Source organism: Pteropus alecto, unplaced genomic scaffold (genome assembly GCF_000325575.1).
Source record: "Pteropus alecto unplaced genomic scaffold, ASM32557v1 scaffold110, whole genome shotgun sequence".
NCBI lineage: Eukaryota > Metazoa > Chordata > Mammalia > Chiroptera > Pteropodidae > Pteropus > Pteropus alecto.
This window is the reverse complement of record NW_006431920.1, coordinates 7,510,076-7,536,127: the sequence shown is the minus strand read 5'-3', so window position 1 is coordinate 7,536,127 and position 26,052 is coordinate 7,510,076. Positions and strand designations below refer to the sequence as shown.

Below are 26,052 nucleotides of genomic sequence, written 5' to 3'. Positions count from 1 at the left end.
AGACGCCAGACCCTTTTGGTCCAGTGGCCTCCCCTGGGCATGCACAGTGGCCTTGGGGTCTGCACGATGGCCGCAGGCACTACATTTGCTTTGGGGAAGTTAGGCCTCAGCCATCTTAGGGTTGAACCGGGAAAATGAGACTTCCTGGCCCGACTCTGACTACCAGAGGACCAGCCCTCTCCCTCCGGGCTTCTAGCCTCCCCGAGCCGTGCTGGCCATCTGCAGGTGTCTGAGGCCCAGCCATGGCCCTGGTGTGTTGTCTTTGCTGGGCTGAGTCCAGCTCAGTGTTGTTATTACGTTGCCTGTGAGATGGAGTTGAAGGGTCTTGAATATTACAATTTTCAGGGACCCACAGTATAACTGCTTATGAATAAATAAGATTCTAAAATTCGTAAATGTAAGTCCCCTGTGTCTGTGCCAGGGCAGTAGGACTGTTCTTCAGATGAGCATAACCCCTGTGCCAGCTTTCAGCACAATGAGAGTTCTCAGTGCAGCCACAGCCAGCACTTGCTGAGGCCTGACTATGTCCTAGACTCAGGGCTATGGACTTCATAAACATGACCAAGTGGAATACAGCACTATTATTATTTCATTTGTAAGGCGAGGAAACAATGCAAGGAGGCCAGCCACGCTGACGAAGCCAGTAGGGAGCAGAGTCAGGTTTTGGACCCATAACTCATCTTAGAATCCTGGCTGTGAACCACTGCATTCTGCACTAGCCTTTTCCCATCATTCTGTTAAATATACCTTGGCTTTTTTGTGTATGAATGTCTCATATTTATTTTATTTTTCATTTTACAAGCAGTGAACCACATTAGTATATAATTGAAAAAATAAGAAGTTCCCTAAACCTACGTTATTGATTCGAGGGTAATTCACTATTCCCATCTGTTTATCTACCATCCAGCTATCTATGCAATGTTCGATTGCAGTTTACCTTTTATATGCTACTTTGTGATGAATGGTTTGGGGGATGGGATTGGGATGACTCATGAATCTTCTCGCCTACAAGGAAGCATTGAAGCAAAGGATGGTTTGTTTACCTTAAGAGATTTAGGAGATTTGGATTCTAATCCAAGTGAAAATTGTTCCACCTGTTTATTTAATATAACATGTGTTTCAGTAACAAGATAGAGTGAGAAGCCTTCGTGAGGGGTGTGGCCAGGCTGGATGGCTCCTAGCTTATGGGCTGTACAGGTGTGCAATCAGTTGTGGTCCGAAGTTTACTAATAACTAGCCAAATGGCATTTATCTCTGCACCTCAGTTTGAAATCTGCAAAATGCGGAGTTAAACAAAATGACTACAGGGCCCTTCTTATTTTGAGTTTTATGATTATAAAGCCATTGATGCATCTTTTAGGATATTCAGCCTTTTCAATCATATGTTCTGGCTGTAGCAATGCATCTGGCCCTATAAAACTTCTCTGGGGTGACCTCACTCCCCCTCCCCCCAACACACACACCGTGACCTGGTTGGCTCCTATCAGCTTTCTTGGGGTCTTGAGGAGCAACAGTTAGTGATTCTCAGGAAAGGGGCCCTTTGAGAGATAGTTGGACCCACCCCGGATCTGAATCACTAGGAGTCACTTGGCCTTGAAAATGCAAGCCAGGGGCCAGAGGAACTCGATGAGCTTTCAGGGTTCTCCTAGTCCAGGTGTTGTGACTGGAATAACCAGACTCAACCTGAGTGCTTTGATTATAGAGGCAGTTTATTAGCTGGCAGCTGTCCTTGCAAAGGAGCAGCCCCGAATTGCCAAGATACAAGGTTTTTAAGCCTCAAATCCCATTCCTCATTCTGTCTTAAACACAAAGGTCCATCTTTCTCCTATTCACTACCTGTCAACCCACTGGTCAGGTGTGCAAGCAGGAAGTACAGAAGCAGAAAGCTTGTTGTTAGAATGTTATGTTCCTATGGGTGATTGCCTATGTTCCCATGGGCAATAGCCGGTGTTCCCATGGGCGATGGCCAAACAGTAATTTTCAGCTTATATACAATTGATTATTTTTCATGCCACGCAAGCAAGCAGGGTTACACAGGCTAAAATTGGCAGTTAGCGTATGAGCTCATTTGTACAAGTTTCATGATTAACAGAATGCGGTTAGGGGTTCCAGAAACTAGGCCTAAGGTAGAGACTTCCTTTGTCCAGTTTCCGGTTTTAATTATCCTTTAACCCTTTCACATTTCTGTGACCTTTTCAGTAGTGCGCCATCACACAGGCACATAGCAATGGCGAACATGATGCCCACAAATCTTCCTCTGAGCTCTCATGTACACGTGTGTGTGTGTGTGCGTGTGTACTTATAAATTCATTGTTTGCATTACATATGCTCCGCTTTAACTAGAAAAAGATGTTATGTTTTTGTTCCTTTTGAAATTAAATTTCTTCTGGCATTCACAGGCACTGAAATCAGAAGAGAAAAAAATGTCTTGTTCAATTTGAAAATGTTTTTCAAATACATAGCTATTTGACTCTAGGGGTTGGGAAATGGCATTATGAAAGTTTTTCCAAAAACTCTAACTTGGAAATTAGCAAGTATGGCCAGCAGTAAACTTGCTTCCTTTTAAACTAACACTGGTAAACGAAGGCTAACTGAGTGAAATAAGAAAGCTGATTTTTTTAGTTAGGCCAGAGAAGGCTCAGTCAAAGGAGAAAATTAAACTCTGGATTTAGTATTCACTCCACAATCGATTGCACACCTGTATCCAGGCTGCTAGTGGAATGTGAGCCCATCCCAGCCAACCAGACCCCATCCCCATGAAGGCTTCTTAAACCCGGGCTATGTGAAATAAAGGTTGAGTAGTTTTCAGTGCTTGTCTACATAATTGGGAAAAATATTTAGCTAGAAAGAATGGACACAGGGGAATGGTCTAAAAGTCTTCATTTTTCTCTAGCCAACAAAGACTACAACATGGCTATTTAATTAGAATTCATTTTTAAGAAAATGGCGGCTCATTCACTTGGTTAAGCATTCCAGACAAGCTAAAGTATTTTGAGGCTTTTGCCTGTTGGGGGCTGGATAAAGAAATTTAAACCTAAATTTGTACTGAAGAAAGCTTTTAGAACATATGAGATTGAGTTTTATGCCTTTTTTTTTTTTTTTAAGGCTACTAATCTACAAAGAACATTTGACTATTTGCCTTAGGGGGCAATCAAAAGGGTGTGTCTTTGACACTGAAAGGATTAAAGCATTAAAACTCTGCCAAGAGCCTGAGTTTCAGAAAACCAGGTGCCTGTCTTATTTAAAGCATTGTAGTTGCCTAACAGGATGGTTAAGATTAAAATTTAAAGTTATGCACAGGATGGCCTCTGGTTCAGGAAATATGCCTGGTAAATGGAACAGCGGTTTATGATGGAAATTCTCCTAGAAAACTCTTGGTGAATTAGCACCCGAATAAAAATACAGGTGATGTTAAATATTCTTTTGAGGTCCCCTAGACATTTAACTTTTGTAACCTAAAATTCTGAGATTATGTGCGTTGAAACAGTAGATGTTGATACAAACAAGAAAAAAAGCATAGTAATCCTTCAAAGGCATCTCCTAAAACATCTTCTGAATCTTGTGTTCTTGCAGATACGTCAAGCTTGGGTCAAGCTTGGGTCTCCATAATTCATTAGTTATTACTACCAGCAACTTGTTCCTAAACTATGTCTAGACACACAGTAGCACAGTCTTAAAAAAAAAAAAAGTAGAAGAAGATTAAAATGTTCTTGTCTTTTAAGATGACAAGCTTGTCCTGGAGTGTAATTGGTCTCATGTCAGCTCGTCACCTCTACTCTGAAAACAGCTAGGCATAAGCAGACTCTATAGAAATAGGCTCTGTAGCATTTCCGTATTTAAAATATGATGCCAGGAGCATGTAAGTAGAAAAAAAATATGTTTCGTGAGTCATTGTTTCTAAAAATGTTTAAAAAAAAAGATGCATACAACTCCACAGATGGCATAGTGCTTCAAATACATTCTTATCTCAATCCAACATCAATTTTGTAAGATATTCATACCTACATTTACATAACCGAAACTCGAATGAGATACTAATAACACCCAGATCTCGTTCTCAATCTAGCTCTCTTCTCCGTGGTACTGCATCAGGCCTAAAAGACTCTCTGTGGGGCAAGTGCAGAGTGTTTGGAAAGAGCCGAGCAGACTAGATCGTAGGTGGAAGATGTAGAGAAAATATTCACAGATGGGAAAATGCACCCCTAACGAAAGTTCAAAAATGCCGACCTTAAAAATAGTTATTTTATCAGTGAAAATGAGTTGAGTCAGGAAGAACAGAGAATTGTAATTCAGGACATGCAAACTATGGCAAAGCCCCGGGCAAGTATGGAGAACAAGGAGGATCTTTCCTTTATAGCGACAAGGGCAAGGTGGGCGGAGCTGTGATAAAGGAGCGGTCACTGGGGGAAACGGAGTTCGAAGTGAAATGGCTCTTCCTCGGCTGGGTTGTGACCGTCGCTCATCATTAGCTGGGCCATTGCTGGGGAGGAAAACCCTTTCTTCCTCATGCTGGGGTGGCGGAGTGGAAAACATCTTCCTGTTGGAGATGCGAGGCAGGTGTCTTCCTGTCTGGGGCAGTCCAGGATGAGTGGTGGGGTGTGAGAGCCAGCCCACCCCGCCAGGCCTGCCCGGCTCCAATCTTGGCTGAGGTCTCCTTTATTCTCACAAAGAAGAGCAATTGTATAAGTAGTCACTTTAAGATATATTAGGTACATTTGAGCAGGAGTTAAAGACCTTTAAACATTTGGTAAAGATGACCTTTTTTTTTTTTTTAAATTTTAAAGGAAAGTGTGCACCATTTCTCTCAATGCTGAAAGTTCTGATGTCAGCTACTCAGAAAGCTTCTTTTCGGAAAGCAGCTTTTCTTCAGCTTTCCTTATTCATTCCTCCCTATAAAGAAAAAGCCTCCTCTGCCCAATCTTTGAACATTTACAGATCTCACAGAAGGGTCTCCCTATTGCAATCGTCCCTTCTCCCTCTTGCAATAATCTTTTCAAAATAAGCCCATCCTTATTTTAAGTCCAGATTTGTTTTTTTATTTGACAAAGAAGCACAGAGAATTCAGTGCTGGAGTACCTCTGCATAGTCCTCTTTCCAATATCATTTTGTGGCAAAATTTGCTTTTTGTTTACTCTTTTGTACTGCAGAATACCTTTCAGGAAGACGTTTGAATTCTTCTAACCAAAGCAACATATAGATAACAAAGAAAACAGGGAGAAGGAGTCATTTTGTGTAGGCTAATATTAGTATCCACTTGGGAAGGACAGCTGCTCGGACACAAAGTAGCTTCCTGACTTCATTTTTATAGCTCTGAAGCACAGAGCTATAAAGAGCTATTTAACTATGTTCAAATGTAACTACAAAATCATCTTCCACCACTAAGTTATACATTACTTCTTGTTTTCTCTCACTTTATATATTTTAGAGCTGGCTTTCCCAGAATTAATGAGATCCATTGAGGATTTGCTGTGTAGTACTTCCTTCTCAGCTGTGTCTGGCTAGTCTATTACCTTGTTTTATTATTCTAATGAATAAATAATTCACAAAGAATACGGGTGTTAAGAAGTGCGATAGCATTTTAAAATAATATATCAAAATCCATTTTAATTCTATCCGGACACCTAGGTTGTTAACTCCATTGAATGCATTATGTACTACTTTATGTACAGATTAATTCCGGGACATTAATTTAACCAGTTGTATTATCAGATCTGTAGTAATGAATCATACAATATTTTTTTCACCCCTGTAGTATACCTTAAAAGTTATAAACTAGATCTAACATTATGTTGAAGAAGTTACATAGTATTTTATATTAGATTCTTAATTATCTCCTAAAGTACCGGCTACAAGCTGTAAATCCTAGATTATTTACACATAAGTGGCTCGTTTACTCTTATTTTTTTCATAAGCTTGGTAAATTCAAAAAGCAGGACTTTTAAAACAAAACACCTAAATGATCTTCCTTAAAGCAGGGAGACGCGAAGCAGAAAAACTACAGAATAAACACAACCAAAAAAACGACAAAAATAGTCCCTGTCCATTAGGTCTTTACTTCTCAGATTGATATATTTTCTAAAGCAGTGAACAGAGTCTAGTTCTCCAGTGAGCCACAGTTTGTGCATTTATTCATTTAGCAGAGATTTTTATTCTATACTGGGCACTGGTAATTTTTTATATTTCCAGCATTACTGGAAGTATTGCCCCAGGTCAAGCCTGCATCAACTTAACTTCGCACTGTCACCTTAACCTTCTCCTTCGCCTCTTTCTAGCTATTCTTAGGCCCTTCAGATTCAGCCTTCCCACAACATGCAGAGTGACCTTTCTCAGATGCAAATATAACCAAAAATCACTCTTTAAAACATATTAATGTCCAAGCACCTTAAAATTACCTTTCATAATCAGTCTTCTGCCGAAATCTCTACCTTTAGCCCTTCTTCCTACCCGTCCTCTTCTGTAGAATCACAGAACTCCTGCTGACCCCTCCCCCCAATCCCCACCCCGGTCCCTGCATTTTAGACATATCCATTTTCTACCGCATGCGTCCTTCCTAGCGTGGCCCTGCCTTGCCTGCTGTCACCGGTTCCTGCCTGCTATTAGTCTCAGGATGGGCATCATCTCTAGAAAAGCCATCCTAAACCTTGTATTATCTGCATTCCCTTCTAGGTAGATCTTTATTATTCCTTGAACCTGGCACGTAGTAGCCACTCAATGAATAATTACTGAGTAAAATAAAGGCTTTTCCTACAAAGATGATTTAAGAGTTGTCTCCCTATAGGGGACAGACATGTAAAGAAGTAATCACAGTTCGGGACGCTAAAGATACATGAGAAAAATCTGCAGAGTACTAAAGTAGCAGGCCAGAGATCTTTTAAAACGGAATTATTTCCCACCTGAAACGCTCCCCACCTAAGATGTTTCCCAGTGGCCCTCATGGGAAGTTCAGGACACAAATTTGGTTGAGATTCCATCCAAGTACGAAAGCACTGATTCTATAAGTTTCTGAACTGCTAAGGACTCTTTGAACCAGAAACCAGGTTTCATTTGCCTTTTAAAAAGAGCATCACAATTCTTTTTTACCTTGTAATTGGTGAGCAACTTTAAAATTTATTTAGTCATTTATTCAGCAAACATCTGACAAGGGCCTATTACAAAATCCTCCGCTAAGTGCTGGGCAGTAAGCAATAAACAAGACAGGCTGCATTCTGCTCTCCTGGGAGTCGCTTGTAGGCGAAACAGACAGTAATAAGTAAATCAATACAGTAATGAAAGATTGTATGATTATTGTTTAGGCCACGATCAGGGTTAGAGCAGAGACCTGCTTTAAAGAAGGTGATCGAGAAAGAGCACTTTGTGCTGGTTTCATTTAACTTCGGGCTTGAAGGATGAGGCGGTGCCAGCCAGGTGAGGGGTTTGAGGGGAGAGTTCTAGGCTGAGACAGGTGGAAAGGGCAGACCCAGTACCGGACTGTGGGTCTCGAACAAGCCGGGGCATCCTCTCAGCTTGGGGATGGGGCGGATCAAATAAAAATGTATAGTCTAAATGCAGGCAGAGTGAGGTCCTACAAAGGAAAATAAAAGCAGGGATGAGGAGAGAGATGACAGGCGGCTGTGTTAGGTGAGGTGGTCAGGAAGGGTTTTCCAAGGAGGTGACTTTATGTAGAGTTTACTTATAACTCGTATTTCAATTGTCGTATAGATTTTAAAAGTGTGAGGCCACCTTCGAGATGGTCTTCTCCATCTTTAAAACAAAACATTTGCTATGATCCAAATCCAGTAAGACATTTCATCAAACAGTTGTTTTGTTAAAACGTTTTCGTTGTTCCCTGTCAGATGGGCCTCAGCCTTTGAGTGAATGTGGACACTGCAGAGAACAGAGCTCAGAAAGATGAGGGCGGATGTCGCCTGCAAGGCAGGCGCTGGCCGGCTCAAGCCAAGCCTGTCTCATAACGAAGGGTCATGAGGAGGTTAGAGCCCCCTTTCAGTCCTGTTGGGAAAGTGCTGATGTGTGATCAACAGCCACATCTTAATTGAGTTAATCACTCACTGGCCAACTGGACAACCAGTGGCGCCTTGCTCCCTGCCCCTTTGCTTCGCCGGGCCGTCCAGCCTCCTTCTTTTGCTCCCTGCAATGAGCAGGCATCAGGCGGGGGACCCAGTGGGACTCCCGCCCTTCCCGCTCAAAGACTGGCCCCTCAGGAAGAGACTCATCTGACCCCAGGGGAGGAGAACCGATCCTTCTCTGCCTGGGAGGAACTTGGTAAAGATGCTCGTCCTGCCAGAGACGAGGAGGAAGCAGCAAACACGAGGGATGAGGGTAAAAAGACTGTCTTTCCATGGAAAGTCTTCATTGCGGCCAAAATGAGAAAGAGACTAGAGAGTATTTCCCTGTCTACAGCCCTTTGTCAAATGCAATGTAATCTTCGTTTTTAGAGTATCTTCATCTGAAGGGATGGTGTGTGACATTTTTTTTCACTGAGCTCTAAAATTTGGTGTCATTATGTTTTTACCCCGGACAGGCCCTTCTGTAGAGCTCACTAAACCTGAGGTCTCCTGGCACAGAGCCTGAAGAATCAGTTCACTGGTGCCCAGGACTAGACCCTAGAATGTGAAGTTCGTACGTCGGGCCAGACTAGGACTACGTCTGAACCCTTTGGTTGGCAGAAAGGTGTTGCGAGCAGGTGGAATTAAACCCCAAGGGTCCAGGGAACTGTTCGTTCGGCCCTTTTTGCCTGAGAGGTGTCATTCGTGAGGTACGGGAGCCTCCCTCTGTCTGCCGGGCTCAGGACTGTCTCACGTGCAGACGAAACCATCACAAGGTTCAGACATTTCCCAGGACAGAAGTTACGTCTCAGACCAGGGCCAGTTGCTTTCACAAGTGAGACGTGAGGTTTTGGTTCCCGATGGTGGCCATGATGGAGGAGGGCAGGGGAGCAGTGCAGCCATGACGGTGGGGACCCCGACTTTTACCTGAATATGTCCGTTTTTGATGCAGAAGGAGGAGAAATGATAACCAGAAAAGTTGGGTGGGGGGGACACACAGTGAGGAGTAAATAGAGGTATTGATCAACACACAGCTGATTGGGGATGTCATGGAGAAAGCATGCTGGGATGTCTAAACTTAGCAGGCAGACTTGGTAGCCACCGCCGTCTGTGGCCATCATGCTGTCAGTTGTTTGAAATGAGTATGAGGTTGGCTCTGCCCAGTGTCAATAACTCAGCCCGTGACATCTGACCGAAAGTGGAAATAGATGTTGTATAAAGAAATAGGAGGGTCCATCTGTCCGTTCCCCCCATTAGCTGAGTGGATGCATGTCCAGGGCACTTTCACCGAAAACCGACATCATCTGCGTTGTCATAAGTGAATTTTCTTCCCCACATCCTGTGATTATGGCTCTCGTAATTTCGTTAGCCTGCCTATTGAGTTTTGATTCTTATGCATTTCCTCGGCTCTCCATTTCCTTCCCAGCCTCTTAACTGGTAATTCAGTTTGCTCATGGACTGCTGCCTGACAAAGCACCTCGTCATGAGGTGGTGCTTCCCCACTCCACATATGTCGTTCTAGCATGAGAAAGTGTAACCAGCAGTGTCACCCTTTAGAGACAAAGCACACTTAGACCTTAGAGTGTGGGGACAATCCTCTGCTATGCTTATCACCAGTTAGTGTTTGATTATTTGCCAACTAAGAAGTAGGAAGATCTGGGCATGCATGAAGGGGACCTGATCCAGACAGACAGAAGGCCCCTAACCTTTGAACTTTCTCAGATGAGTGTTTGGTTTTTTTAACATCGCTTTGATGATCGGAAATGGTTTTAATCCCTGGGGGGGGGGGCTGCAGCAAGAATTGTGTCAGGCTGCACCACAAATCTCAATTTTATCCCGTGCAGTACAGCTAATTTGGTCATGTGAAAGGCAAGCCACTGAGACTCAGCTGACTGTAACTCGGAACTGGGGTACACGAGGTTGCCTGGTTTGACTCCTTGGAATCCTTAATCCTTTCAGAGAGAAACCCTTTTTTATATTTCTCCTGAGGGACCACCTCGCAAATCTTTTCTGACTTCCATACGAATCACTGAGGCGACCTCTAGCTCCCAGTTTCTTTTCTTTATTTTTATTTTATTTTATTTTATGTTTTTTCCACTTTCTTAAACGTTAAAAGCTGTCTCTTTCCATCAAATGATCCAACGCTGACCGAATATATGAGAACTTGCGATGGTCTGAAAAACTAGGTGTTCTGCGTTAACCACCTATGGCCTAAAATCAGACTTGTGGTCTGTGGGGTCAGCATGATGACCGCCACCCTGAGCTCACCACACTGAGACCTCCTCATACACTGACGCCGTCATAGAAGGACAGGGAGTACAGGTGCGGCCACCTTTTCTCTTGTCTCAGGATAATTCAAGACCAGATGCTCCCTCGAGCTCGATATGTTTCAGGGAATACTGAGCCTGAATCCCATTTTAATGACAATCTATGCTTTTTCCAACTGATTTTCCTCCCCCCAGAAAGTTGAGACACGTTAAAAGAACCCAATGGTTTAGTCTGCAGAGCTATTTTTTGTTTTTCAGGGTTTGGGTTTTGGTGATGGTGGAGGTAGGAGGAGACAGGTAAAAATATCTGTTTTTATGAGCCACATTTCTAAGATAAATGCTTTCTCAGTCTTGACGATGAAGCACGAGTTCACCCAGGTGCCACGGGGATGACTGGAGCTTCAGGAGAGGCCCGAGCAAACGTTCCTCATGCCATCCTCACGAGCCTTCGCATTTGCTCGGTGCCTTCATAGAGCACAAGTGACAGAACTGTGGGAACGTTCGTGAAGTGTGGCCGAAACAGGGAAACCGGCCCCATTTCATCCCTGTGTCACACGATGCTCCCTTTCCGAGCATCATGGCACCAGCCCAGGGTCAAGATGATCATCCCTCGCCTCCACCTTTCAAGGGAGCACCGGCCTTGTCTAAGGCGGCACAGACGGCAGTGAGCTCTGAGCCATCAGCGTGGTGTCACCCCACTTAACGCTGCTGGGAGCTCGCTCCTAGGAAACGGGGAGGGGATGCGCATCGATGGTAAGCTTTCCATTCTCGGCCTTACGGTGTGTTGAACTTGCTAGGGGTAGAATCCTTTCTTAACGTGTGGTCCATGTTATTAAGGTCAAGGAAAGAACCACCGATGGCCACAACATCCACTTGGGAAGCAGCGTGGTGACTAGGTACCCAACACATCCACTTAATCCGCCTTTTGCCATTATGACAGGGATGTGGCTCTCACCATGTGACAAGATGAGGCTTCTGTTGAGTGGGGAGGAGCTGAGAGAGCTGCATGGGTTTTAAACATAACAATGAAAGTAATACATTTTCATCCAAGTCCAGGTAGCAAGATCGGATAGAAAGGGTTATGAGTTGGCCAAATCCGTTTGTTTCTGGAACTTAAGATAACAAGTAACATGAGTTTTGATAGCAAGAAATTTTATCCAGATGTTTATCTAAATCTATTCAGCTCCAGATTGCAGAAAAAAAGATTTGGGGTAATGAGGGATACATGTATGTTCATTGCTTGATTGCATGCATGTATGTCTAGATGCTTTCATTCACTTATTCATTCATTTATTCAGGACCTAGAATTGTTTCAGGGGCTGGGAGATGAAATGCTCAAAGCCTAAACTAGAGGCAATCATATAAAGATGAGTAAACACAGATAACTGCATAATTGTAAAAGTCCACTGTGATTCCCAGAGTGCCTAGTATGTGAGATGAGATTTCACATTTTTTACTTTAAATATGTACATCTTGATTTTAATGTATATCATAAAATATAACTAACAATCAGACCAAGATTTCACAAATGTTTCACTGAAAGGGAGTGAGCCGATTTGAAGACCAATATCAAAGAAATAACGTGAGTTGTCCATGGATGTGGAAGAATCCAGAAGGTTGTTTATGAATGACCATGGTTTGAAAAATGCTGATTGCTGGGCAGAGTGATCTCGGAATGCACAGGAGACCTCCAAAGCCAGCTTGGTAGGAGGCCACAGAAATTGTCCCACTGGAGGTCCAGACATGTTCCAATTAAAACTAAGCTGACTCAATCTTGAAAATATTAAAAAACTAGTCACTTAGACTGTTCTTGCCCCATGAAGATAGTATGCTTGCTAATTGGTGAAGCTGACTGGCATAGAATTCAGCCAGTTGGGCTATTGTTGCAAATTGCTTGGGGTGATTATCCAGAATTTGTTGGGTTTTCTAACTTGTGAAAAAGTCCAGTTATAGGTTTTACTGTTTTTGATGCAGGTGAGAGTAGAGTCTTAAGTTAGTAGTCGATCAGCCAAGACTAAAGATGGACTCCCCTTCTAGCCTGGAAATTCTGAGACTATATTTAATCAAGATTTATATTTAAAATCCCGTTGTTGTTGTTGCTAGGCTAGCTGGTTGGGTTACACACACAGCTTTAATCAGATGAGAGAGTCGAACCAGCATGTGACTAACATCTATTGCATTTTTGCTTTCAGGGGTCTATAAAAATAGAGGTTCGATCTTTTGATATTATTTTGCAGTTTGTTTTTTCTGTGGTCAGGAAGACTGACAATTAAAATACTTAGACATGTCAAGGCACAGTCTAATAAAAAAGAGTTACCTTAGCAACAGTTACATCATTATCTAAAGCAAATTTTATGTTTGTTTTTGCATGAAAAACTGAAACAGCATACAAAGTACCCATACCGAACCTCACTTCTAACCCCCAGTGGATCTGCCATCCAGTTTGCCATACACTCACATGTATTTATTTGTAAATACATTTTTTTAAAATAGAAATAGGATCAAAAAATACTCTTGCAGCCTCTTGCTTTTGGCACTGAACAGCATCTCATAGTGCTTTTTAAAGTTGCATAATCTATTTAACCAGTGTCTCGCCAGGAACATTTAGAGTTGCTTCCAGGATCTTGTGGTTGGTTGGATGTTTGAAGGCGGATGGGCTTATGCATGGTGTAGCTTTTGCACGTGTTCTACATTTCCTAGGACTAATGACACTCGTTTCCTCAATGGGCATCACTTTTTACGTGACGTCTGTCCAATGGTGAGTAAAGGACACTAGTCCCAGCCTTTAGCTGGATCTTTCATTGCTGGGATGAAATGGATAAGAATTTGGCAATTTTCTCATCAGCTGTGACATTTTAATCTCTTCCAGCGGTCCCCAACCTTTTTGGCACCAGGGATCAATGAGAATCTAATGCCTGATGATCTGAAGTGGAGCTGAGGTGGTGATTCTAGCACTGGGAGTGGTTGCAAATACGGATGAAGCTTAGCTAGCTCACCCACCACTCACCTCCTGCTGTGCAGCCAGGCTCCTAACAAGCTACTGACCAGTACTCGTCTGGCAGAGGGTTGGGGACCCCCGTCTTAGCCCAAGGGCAGTCAAGTAGTCTAAATTGAATGCTACATGGGTGTAATGGATTAGAATGAGAGAATTTGGGTTCTTTAAGGGTAGAGATCTGTTTTCATGTAATATTTGTCAGGTGCTGGATGGTAGGACACGGAGAAAAGACCATAGGATTTGGAGTCAGAAAATGAAATTCAAGTCTAGCTCTATCTCTCTTATACTGATTGCATTATCTTTGGTGAGACACCCTCTGTAAGCTTCAGTTTTCTCATCTGTAAAATAGGAATGATATGAACATTAAGATGAATAATATCTATAAAAATACACTCTTAAAAATCACTGCACAAATAAAAGGTTATTATTTAGCCCCATTCCTTATTAATGAAAAAAGAGGTTCAACTGGTTTGAAGTAACTTTTCTGAAAATTCATACACCTATGGCTTAATGACCGATCTCTGTATCTTTAGAGTTTGTCTTCAAAAATTTCAGAAGCAAATCTGAGCTTGAAAACATAGCGCATTAGAAAGAGCAAGAAAATGTTGTAACTTAATTATTTTATTTTTCTCACCTGCCATTTGTTGCGTTTGTTACTGTATCTCTGTTTTTACAGAGCTTGGAATATGTGACAGTCTTCTGTGATTTATGGTGTTTGCTCTATAATTTCTTTGCTTTGGTGTTCAGGCATGGAATGAAATTTTATTCGTTTGAAATTACAGTCGCTTCTCCCAGTAATTCATCCCCCACACACACTGCATCCCTACAAGCACATGCAACCCCACATGACACACACTGTGAAAAGGGCCCTGAAGTTTAAAAAAATGAATAAAAATAACGCCACAAGTATGAGAGGACATTCACCAACCGAAAACAACTTTTCACACTGGATGGTAAGCAGCAGTCTCTAGAATGTTCCCAAATAACCATAACAAAGAACTGCTTTTAATTCACCCCCTAAAGGCAAACAGACAACTACAGAGCAATGTGTGTTCCAGGGAGAGAAAAAAAGACTCAACACTGAGCCAGCAAAACAAATCAATCTCTTTTTTGTAAAGTTGTTGATCTTAAAAACCTCCACAGCTAAAAATTGCTCTTAAAATGAATCCCATCCTCATGGTTTTGAGTAGGTGGATTTTCAGCAGCTTTCTTTGTGGCATGTGTGGTCACCTCCTCAGTGCCCTGTAGAACTGGGGTTCAAGACCAAAACTGGGGAGGACTTCTGAAGGCAAGGATATTAATAGGCTTCAAAGCTACTTCTGCAATCAGTATTCCAAGCCGTTGTTAGTTAACACTTGGAACAAAGGACTTTAGGACCCACGTTGATGTCTAATTTCTCTTTTTTAAATTGAGGTACAATTTACATATCATAATATTCACCCTTTTAAAGAATGTAATTCTCTGGTTTTTAGTATATTCAGAAAATTGTGCAACCATCACCACTGTCTAACTCCAGGACATTTTTGTCTTTCCAGAAAGAAACCCATAGCCATAGGCACTCACTCCCCATTCCCATCTCCTCCAGCCTCAGACAATCACTAATCTACTTTCTATCTCTATGGATTTGTCTGTTCTGGAAATACCCTATAAATGGAATCATACGATATCTGTCCTTTTCAGAATGTCTGGCTTCCTTCACTTAGCATACTGCTCTCTGGGCTCATCCATGTTGTAGCATGCATCGGTACTTCATCGCTTTTTATGGTCAAATAACATCGTGTTGCAAGGATATTCCACCTTTGGCGTATCCATTCATCCGTTGGTGGATGTTTGGGTCATTTAAACATTTTGGATGCTTTGAAAGATGATGGTAAGAACATTCACGTACAAGTTTCTATGAGGACATATGTTTTTGGTTCTCTTGGATATGTATATAGCTAAAAGTGGAATGGTTGGGTGTCTGGTCTCCCTTTATCAAAATCATCATATTAGTAACCTGAGAAGAGGAGGAATGAGTTTAATTTGGACAGATTAAGAGCCAGGATGGGTATGGACCAGTGGAGAAGCTATGGTCTTGGGGTTAGAGCCCAATCGTTCTCTACTCTCCAACATTTAAAGAATGATATAACTAATTGCTGATGTTTTGAAAATAAATCCAGGGATAGACTGTAATTCTCAGTGATTCACAATGTTTCTTCCCCTGAGACCTGAGAGATGTCATGTACTCCTGTTAGTTAATCTCTTACACCATGATTTCTCAAGATGGAGGGAGCTATGAGTGTAGCAAGAAGAAAGAAAGATGTTAGAGTTTATCAGAATTTGTGTATGGATGGAGGGAGGTGTCATTGGAAAAGAGCCTCTGGATGCTGCCAACATCCTGCAGAGGATTTAGCTTTTATTATAGCAGTGGAGCCCTCACACCATGAAATGGAGATGCTTTGGGGGGAAGCAGACAAATGGGGGGCAGCCAGCAATCTCAGTGTATAAAAAACGAATGGGTGGCTTTGTTTTTAAAAATCCTGTAGCTGCTTTACTGGCAATAATGTTATTTCAATGATCTTCTGTGTTCTAAACTATTTATGCTAATATGAAGAGTAATGTCCTGTTAATTGGACATGTTAGACACAGCACACTTGTCATTGTGGATTATAATAACTAGAAAGGGCCACCACACTAAGAGAAAAACGTGCTCTTTCCTCTGCCGCCTGGATGAGCCCAGCCATCAAGGACAGACCCCAAGCTGGAAGGTCTTCATGCTGTGAGGATGTGTTTCATGTTGACGAGATTGATTTAGTAGAAATGCCTTTTGTAAGTTTGGAAGTGGCAGTGGGCTATGCAGAGAAATGGATTTTCTTTCCACCTATATATTCCCTTTATTCTGTAATCAGGGCAGAAGCAAGAAATTTGGCTATTTTCTCATCACGAAATGCAACAGGGCCCCAGCACCACCAGAGTCATGCAAGGACCTGCTGCTTGGCTAAGGTGTTCATGATATTTAATCGCTTCCTGCCTTGCCTCCTCATGGACGTTTCCTTTAAGTGTAGGCTTTTGGGGCCTGAGCCCAAAGGAATGTGATAGATGATGGAACTTGATTTGGTCCCCTTAGGTAGGAGGGCCCTTCAACAATGCAAAGCGAAGCCTTCCATTTAGGGCAAGCCCCATCAAGTTAATCATTATACTCTAACTGCAAACTAAATGGAGAAATCGTTCTCTTCTGCCATGGTACTCTTTTTAACAGACTTTATTTTTCAGAGCAGTTTACGTTCACAGCAGAATTCTGTGAGAAGTACAGAGAACTTCCACATACTCACGCCCCTCCCTCCATATGCGTAGCCTCCTGCATGATCAGCATCTCCCACCAGAGAGGGACATTGTTACAGCTGATGATCCTACAGTGACATATCATAATCACCCGAAGTTCATAGTTTACATTAAGAGTTTACTGTCGTCCATTCTATGGGTTTGGACAATGTAAAATGGCATGTCTCGGCCATTATCGTCCACATGGAAGTTTCACTGCCCTGAGAATCCGCTATGCTCCACCTGTTCAGACCTCCCTTCCCCTAACCCCTGGCAATCACTGATCTTTCTACTGTTTCCATAGTTTTGCCTTTTCCAAAATGTCATAGAGATGAAGTCGTACAGTAAGTAGCCTTTTCAGATTGGCTTCTTTCATTCAGTAATATACATTTAAGTTTCGTCCATGTCTTTTTAAGGCTTGAAATCTCTCTTTTTTAGTACTAAGAAGATGGCCATCTGTGACCCAGAGAGCAGACCCTCACCAAACACTTAATCTGATAAAAACTTGGTCTTGAACTTCTCATCCTCTAGAACTGTGAGAAATAAATTTCTGTAATTTATCAGCCACCCAGTCTATGCCACCCACGCGGGCTAAGGCAACTACTTTTTGAGATATGATTGACACAACTGCACATACTTAACAGCTTTACTGAGGTGTAAGTCACATACTATCCAATTCATTTAAAGTGTACAATTGAATAATTTTTAGTGTATTCACAAATTTATACATATTTAAAATGTACAGCTTGGCACATCATGACACGTGTGCTTACCCCTGAAGTCATCACCATAGTTAAGATATACATCCATCACTCCCAGAAGTCTCCTCATGCCCCTTCGTAATTTCTCCCCCCACCCACACCACCACCCTTGGCAATCATTGATCTTCTTTCTTTCCTATAAAGTCATTTGCATTTTTAAAAATTTTATATAAATGAAATCATGTAGTATGTACTGTTATTTTTGTTTTTGGTCTGGCTTCTTCATTCAACCTAATTATTTTAAGATTCATCCATGCTCTAGTATGGTATCAATAGTTTATTTTTGTTGTTGTCGTTACTGAGAAATATTTAATGTATGATTATACCACAATTTGTTTATTCACCTGTTGATGGAAACTGGATTGTTTCCAGTTTGGAGCTATTACAGAGAAGCCATCATAAACATTCATGTACAAATCTTGGTGTGGCTTATGCTTTCATTCTTCATGGATAAATACCCAGGAGATTCATGGCTGACCGTATGGAAAGTATATGTTTCACATTTTAAGAAACCGTCAAACTATTTTCCAAAGTGGTTTTACCATTTCGCAGGTACTCCAGTGGTGCATGAGAGTTCCGGGTGCTCCCCATCCTCCTCAACACCCTGCATGGTCAGTCCCTATAATCTGAGCCATTCTAGCAGGTGACAAGTGATGCGCCTGAACTCTAGTGTCCCAGACTCCTAGGGGTACCTGCTACATACCATCCAGTATCACTTCTCAGAGCCTTTGCTCAGACTGTTCTTGCCACCTGGATGCCTGTCTATGTATCCCTCTTCTTAGTTAAGCAGTCTTCCTTTAATGCAGAGCCCCAGGGCTCCTAGCCCTCCACGTTGAACCAAAGTCCATCTCTACCTCTATACATACCCATAGAATTCTGGGGGTAATTTTTTTCAAAGTCTATTTTCATTGTGACGACATCCTCTGTGTGACTTTTCCCCACTGAAGGATGAGGACCTAATACGAGGCTCGACACATCATAGGTTCACTGTCATGAATGTGACGGCAGAGACAGGACCCACCACCCAATGGGTGATGCTCTTTCTGTACGACTTGAAAAATACAGCTCTATTTTCTCTTAAAGAGAGCTGTCATTACAGTAATTGGTTTTTTTTTGAAATTTATTGATCAGAAACAATGTGTAGCCGTGGTGATATTTTGAAATACTTGTCCTAATTCTTAAAAACGTCCTTCAAGCATAGAAGGTGAAATATAAATGAAGTCGAAGTTATTCGTGAACATCAAGGAAATTAAATTTTGCCTGAACGAAGGTCTTCTAGCCTGACTTCACTTTATAATCTTAAGGTTTCCTGTCTCCAAGGATTTGAAAATATTTTTGAGCAAACTAGAGTTAGTCATTATGCCTGTAATATTTTGTTTATGTTGGTGAGTGGGGAAGGGGCAGAGTTAAAAATATATCTCAAGCGGCTTCTGAGAAAATCTTAGTAGTCAGTAAGTAGTATCTGCAGGATTTTCAACTGCCCAGATAATAGTCGGTCTGATGTGGTTCTCACAGGTTCACAGGAGGGAGGCAGAAACATAAAAGAGTGAGCTGGTTTCCAGGACAGTGTTCCTGGTAATAAGGGGGATGGTAAAGAGGTTAAGTTTCAAAGTCCGATTAGAAATTGCAGCTATGGAATTCGGAGTGATTGTTACTGAGGCTTTAAAGCCTGTGGATTTGGCCTGCTGTGCACAGACAGTGGTTCTTGGTTTTTAACCCAGAGCAAAGTGGCAGCAGAGCACAAAAACATATGCAGTGCCTTCTGGGGGCTACTGAGTATGCCGGAATAATGTTCAGAATTAACCGGCACCGAACGGGCTAAATGAAAGCACCGGATTGCAGGAAACCCTCAGGCAATCTAATCAAAAATATTTTGAAATAGTTCTCTCTCATTGTGGGTTTTGTTCCAAAGCAAGGTAACCCCATCCATCACAAGCTAAACAAAGCCCTAGTGAGATCAATACGGTCATGGCAAGATGAGAATGTTCACGATTAAAGCCTGTGGCAAAGGGACCTGTGCAGGAATACAGGGTAAAGCAGGGCTTCTCGGATTCTCATGTGCACGTGATGCACCTGGGAGCCTTGTGAAGATGGGGGCTCCAGCTCAGCAGGTCCAGGCTGGGGCCTGGGATTCTGCATGTTAAAATAGCGCCTCTGTGGGGTGCGTGCGGCCAGTCCTCAGACCCCTAACACAGAGGCTTCAGGAAACGGGTTGCTCTTCTCTCTTTTATACCAGATTATGAAATTATTCTGCAAAGCTCTCTGATAAAATAAGTCATCATTAACTGTCCTGTTTCTCTCTGAAGGGTATGACAATCCAATTCTGATTTCTATCTTCTGCCTTAAGAAGAAAATGAAGACAAGTAGAAATTCCCTTATTAATAGCACCTTGAAAAAGTCATCTGAAAAAATTCCAGATTGAGCCGTCTTTATTTTAGGGTTCAAAATACCATACCATTTATTTTACTGATGCTCCTGATTATTGAGTTAAGTTAAATTAAATCCAGTATGTTACCCACATATAGCAGGAGTAACAGGTAGCATTCAAAACTTTTTTAGCTAGAAGTTCCTTAAGAACAGTCCCTTTTCTGGTTAAGACTTGAAAATAAGGGCTGTCTGATTTGAGCGTTAGATGAGCTCTAGTTCAGGACCGTGCTGTGTTTGGATAGGTACTGTAAAGCGGTGATTTAAGGCACAGATTGAGAAGCCAGACACTCTGGATTCAAGTCTAGCGAGTCCTGCCACTATCTGATAGAATACAGTGGTTGGCTCATCTGTAAAATGGGTCTGCACTCTATGGGTATTATTGGATGAAGTGAGCTGATGTTTGTAAAACTCTTAGAATAGTGCCTGGCACACATATGAGCTATATAAATGTTTGTTAGCTATATGATTAAAATAAATAAAGTGAATTGATGTCATGTCTTAAGCACTCTGTGAAGTCTGGAAGTCCTGTGTCTCCTTTTACCAATTAAATATCACTCTACAAAGCTTTCCCAACAGATATCTAGGTCAGAAAAAGAGGCGATTTCAACCAACAAACAGGGAAACCCAAAACAAATTCACGAAATCTAGGAGTTCATGAATTTTACTTATTTGGTTAGACTTACCTTATTGGTCCTTTGGTTTTGCAGCTGGTCATGTATATTGGTCAGGTGGCCAAGGATATCTTGAAGTGGCCCCGCCCCTCCTCCCCGCCCGTCGTGAAACTGGAGAAGAGAGTGATTGCTGAGTATGGAATGCCATCTACCCACGCCATGGCAGCCACCGCTATCTCCTTCACCCTCCTCATCTCTACCGTGGACAGGTACCAGGTGAGGCAGCCCAACTCCTCCTCCGTGTAAGGACCTCCCCTCAATGAGGCAGCAGAGAGAGGTTTTCTTTTAAGGCCACTTTGAGGGACTTTGAGGTTTACAAAGTAAAGACTAAGGGGAACAGAAACTTTTCGAGCCTTCGATGACCATTTCTTTATAAGTAAAGTGACCGTATAATTTAGCGTCCTGAGGAGGCTGTGCCTGAGGATGGGAGTGGACAGGACACCATAATGACACCAGCATAACATGGACTGTCCAGGGACCAGGGTGTATCGTCTCTCCCCTCAAAAAGCGTTTTCACCCTGAGCGGCCTGACGAGACAGCTCTTGAATCGGTGTTCTCATCTCGTTTGTGACACGCGAGGGGTTTATGGTCCTAGTAAATGACCCTCCAGGGCTCAGATGACGTCACCAAATCCTCTTACTAGACTCCCCAAGACCTGAGGCAGAAGAGTCTGTGCCCCACATTGTTCCCCAAGGATGCCTCCGCCCCTGGCTGGGGCTCAGCCATTATAAAGAACAGCTCCACATTTTCTAGAAAATTGTCTAGATGATAGAGGATTAATAAATGTTGAAAATAGAATTTCACTTAGTGTCTGCTTAGATGCCAGTAACAGTCAGGCCTTTTAAAAGTTATTACTGCAACAAAGTACTGTTTTGCCCGTCTTAGAACTCTTGTTCTAAGTTTGGGTTTCGTTTCATAAGTTTTACCTTTGACCCCTTGGAAAATTTAGATTTCATTAAACAGAGCAGTCTTGTCCATAAATGACAGTATCGTTTCGCCCTGGCTCTTCAGTCTAGAACCCCAGGGACATTCCGAGTTCCAGGTCATATGGAAACAGGGGAGTCAGCCTGATGTGGTTGGAATAGGAAAAGCTTAGTGTTGGGTCCTGGTCACCTAGGATTAGACCTCAGTTTCCTAAATGGGAAAGGGACGGATATAAGCAACATCTCCAAGTTAGGTAGAACCTTGTGTTGTAACTTACTTAAATGTCACGCCGGATCAAAAACCATCTGAATGCCCCAGTACTGTTTGAATTAATTTGATGCAGACTTCCGGGCTATGCCGTGCCTGGTGCCATTTGTGTCAGAAGGATGTGGCGGGCCCAGCATCAGCCCCCAAGGGGCTGCTCTCTGCATCCAGAGAGGCTGTTACCATGCTCAGTGACTTTGGAAAAAACCAGCACGTGGAGACTGACTGACTATAGAGAAGCAACTCCCACCACCACTTATCCACTCATTTTAAAGTCGCTGAGGTCTTCTTAAAAAAAATCTTTTCAGCTCACATGACGCAACAGTTTTCATAAGGCCTGAATTGTTATAGTCGTCTTTCCTATTTAATTCTTAATGATAAATATATTTAGCTCTTTGGGTTATTGCTCATAAATAGCTCTAAATATGGATTTGTTTATATAAATATGCGTTGAACCTAGTGCCCAAATTCTGATTTCAGAATGCATTACCACATTAATTTTTAACGCTCCTTTGATTAACATTGAACACCCAGTTAATGACCAATCTTAAGAAAAGACATATATCCATGTTATTGTACTCACATGTTACGTTGGAAAGAATATGCTGACTTGGTTTCAGAAGGTGTGGCTTCTGGTTCTGACTATGTCAGTCAGTGGCTGTGTGACCTTAGGCAAGTCACTCTGCCTTTCTGAGCCCTGGCCACTGTTGTGAAGATCAGATGTCGTGATTGATGGGAAAGCAGCTTTGTGCTAAAGTTCAATACTAATGTAACTTATCATCATGGTTAAGGGTTTCCTTGTTTGTAGAATGGGGCTAATTATAGAATCTACCTCAACGGGTTGTACAAAGATTAAATTAAATAGTGACTGTAAACATCTTTGCATAATATAGACAGTTTCTTATTATCTTTATTCTCATCACAGACATTAGACAGAAGACCACAGACATTAGTCCTTGAAGCACATGGATTATATCTCTAGGTCCAATTTATAAGCAGAAAATCCGTATGTTTTTATATGACCTGGGATTAGCCAAATTCCTTTGGCTGCTTTTCCACCAGCAGATGTTGAGACAGCACAGTCTGGACTTCAGCCTTGACATCGATGCATAAATATGCCCGTTCTTAGCTTAGGCCCATTGTCCATGGACTTCCATAGGAAGTCAGTTACAGCCAAGCTTTATCACCGCATCTCGTGATGAAGTAGGTGGTTGAATTTCCAGATAACAGCGCCATCTACCTTGCCTCTTGCTCAATGCTATATACATCATAATCTAAGAATAGGTAGAAATAAATAATTATTTACTCCACTAAAACTGTCAGCACAATAGCTGTGGATATGAGTCTTAAAGCCAAGTTCTACTACATCCTATGTCGTGAAACTTGCTCTCAGAATTATATTTCTAGGCATCTTGCCCTTTCTTTCCTTGGTTTTCCCATTTATCAAATGTTTCAGCTCATCAGATTGCTGGTCTAGGGCATGTGAGGTTGAGACTAGTTACTGGACCAGGAATCCTGTTGCCTTCTACAGCATCAAGTTGTGTATTTCTGTGCATGATCTAATGTCCTTGTTTTTTCTCTCCCTTTGCAGTATCCCTTTGCTTTGGGGCTGATGATGGCTGTGGTGTTTTCCACGTTGGTGAGTCTCAGCAGGCTTTACACGGGGATGCACACAGTCCTGGTAAGACTTTGTAGTTGGATCCTGGGATTATTGAATAGTGGCCAGTGTCAGTGTGTTCTTCACATGAAATTTTTATGAAGCTATTTGCATATGTAATTGTATTTCCCATCAGGCCAGTGAGTGAAGTAATTATTATTTTATGGCACGTGCATAACAGGAATAATCATTAAGATGATATCAAGGAGACTGAACTGGGCTAGACCTTCATGACTTTGAAGATTGGCTAGAACAGCAACAGAGACTTGGGTCATTTATTTTCATGTTGGTTTACTGATGATGAAGTGAGCAGTGCAGAGAAAAAACACCCAGGGTCAAGGGTGCGAGTGACTGGACACAGTTCCTCATCCAGGTCCTCACACACAGAGACGAGGCTGAATTTCAGGGGTCTCAGTTGTCCTTGTGGGGTAAGAGTCTTGCCATGTCACAAGAGACCAGAATCATGGCCTTGCTTCCTTCCATACTGTGCTGGAAGCAGATATTTGTGGGAGGATCCTTTAAGCTTCTCATTCAGATGCAAGGGAGGGGTACAGCAGATCTTTTTGGAGCAGCTGACCTAGAAGATACCAGAGCAAGGACCCAGGGCTGCTTTCACATGCATAATTTTCTTTCATAAAGATCTTAGACCCTGAAGCAGGCCCAGGCCCCAGTCAGGGCCAGAAGCATGACCCAAGGTATGATGATACCTGATTACTAATAGCAGAAGGGAACAATTGGCTATAATAGCAGGACAGAGTTAAATTGCAGATTGCTAGTCATCTTTATTCGGCAGCAAATCCATAAGCTCCTTCTGGGTACCAAGCTTGGAGCTAGATCTGGGAGATACTGAGGTAAATAAAACCTACCTCACACACCTAAGTCTGTTGATGGAGACAGAAGTATAAGGTCTGCTTACTGGATATGACAAGTACTATAATTAGCATGGAACAGCTGGATCGGGCCAATTAAGGTGGCATACCTCTCCCCTGGACCCCTCCCAATCTCCTGGGACAGCCATGCACTAATGGTTCTCAACCGTGGCTGCTAATTCAAATCCCATATGCTTTTAAAGAGATATCTGGGGATATTTAGACACCCATGTTCATAGCCGCAGCATTATTCCCAATAACCAAAAGGTAGAAGCAGCCCAGGTGTCCATTGACAGATGAATGAGTAAACAGGTGGTCCATACATACAATGGAATGTTATTTGGACTTAAAAAGGAAGGAAGTTCTGACCCATGCTGCAACATGGACGAACCTTGAAGACGTTATGCTCGGTGAACTAAACCCATCGCAAAAGGACAAATATACAATTCCGCTTATATGAGGTCCCTAGAGTAGCCAAATTCATAGAGACAGAAAAGCAATTATTCGGTGGTTGCCCAGGGCCGAGGGGAGGAAGGAATGGAGAGCTGTTGTTTCATGGGGACAGAGTTTCAGTTTGGGAAGATGAAAAAGCTCTGGAGAAGGATGGTGGTGATGCTTGCACAACGGCGAGAGTGTCCTTCAGGCCAGTCAGGTGGCTGCCTGCTTTATGGAAATGGTTCTCTGTGCATGAGAGGAAGAGCAGCTCATGCAGAGCTGGTCTCGCCCATGAAGAAATCACTTCTCAGCAGAGGCGAACAGCTCGCTGTGATGTCAGGACTTCTGGACAGGCTCCAGCTGATGCCCGGTCAGGCCCCAGTGAAGTATGGGAAGGCACGGAGCCTGTATGTGCTGTCACCATCCTGCCAAACCAGCTCTGGCGCTACTAAGACGCCCAAATAAGAAACCTGGGTGTCCGCCTCATTCCTCCCTTCCAGTGCCCCAACCGCAGGCAGTTGCCAAGCCGAATTAATTCTGACGTTTAAAGATGTCTTAAATCTGTTCTCACGCCACTGCCAGGATATTAGTACCCAATCTGATGATGCTGCCCCGTGCATGGAGAAGTTTTTTTAGCCGCTGCTAGATGCGAATGGTGACACAGATCACCTCAACTGTGAGCGGCAGCCACTTGGGGACCCTTGGAGAATCAGCCTCTGAGAGAGGTTGGCCTTGATCTTGGCAAAGCACAGAAATCAAACACAGGGGCCCCGGTGACATTCTCAAGCTGCCGACCGTAACGCATCTGGGGCCACCCTTCCTCTAGGCTCACTGTCCCAGGTGAAAAGTTCTTTATTGCTCAAGCCGATTTTTACTGACGTCTTATGTGTCCCATAGTGAAAACCGTCCTAACCGATGATTTACAGAAACAATATTTTGGTGTATAATTTCATGTTCTCTTAGTTTAAAGAGGAAACCAATTGCAGCCAGCTGATAGAGATGGGGGCAGCGGAAAGAAAGGGTGGAATGTCTTGGAAGGACCGGGTAGCTCACGGAATCCAACACAGATGGTCAAACAAGCCTCAGGAAGGGCCAGAACCAGGCCGAGATGAAACTTGGATTGGACTAGGCACTGTCCCTGGACGAGTGAGCCTTGGCAGGGGGACAGGGTCAGAGAGCAGCAAAGGGACCTCGGAAACCATCCCTGTGGGCTGCGCAGGCAGAGCCCAGAGAACAGGACTAGGAAGAAACCCACTCAGTTCGCCCCTACCGAGAATGCCCAGACCCAAGTGGTTTCCCTCCGCATGAGTCACGACTCCTTGAATGCAAATAACGGGGACCAATTCGAACTGGTTTATGCTTAAAAGGACATTCAATGGTTTTTATAAGCAAAGTATAGCAAGGACAGAGGTGCAGGTGGCCCCTGGGAGAGTGGGACCC

The 26,052-nt window shown here is 42.8% G+C and overlaps 1 protein-coding gene across 1 annotated transcript in view; it reads left to right on the top strand.

Moving 5' to 3' along the window:
• SGPP2 (sphingosine-1-phosphate phosphatase 2) overlaps positions 1 to 26,052 on the top strand; it is an 89,423-nt gene that overhangs the window by 44,745 nt on the left and 18,626 nt on the right. The window contains exons 3-4 of the mRNA XM_006906672.2: positions 20,500 to 20,679; positions 23,243 to 23,332. Coding sequence (XP_006906734.1) covers positions 20,500 to 20,679; positions 23,243 to 23,332 — 270 coding nt within the window. The remainder of the gene's footprint in view (positions 1 to 20,499; positions 20,680 to 23,242; positions 23,333 to 26,052) is intronic.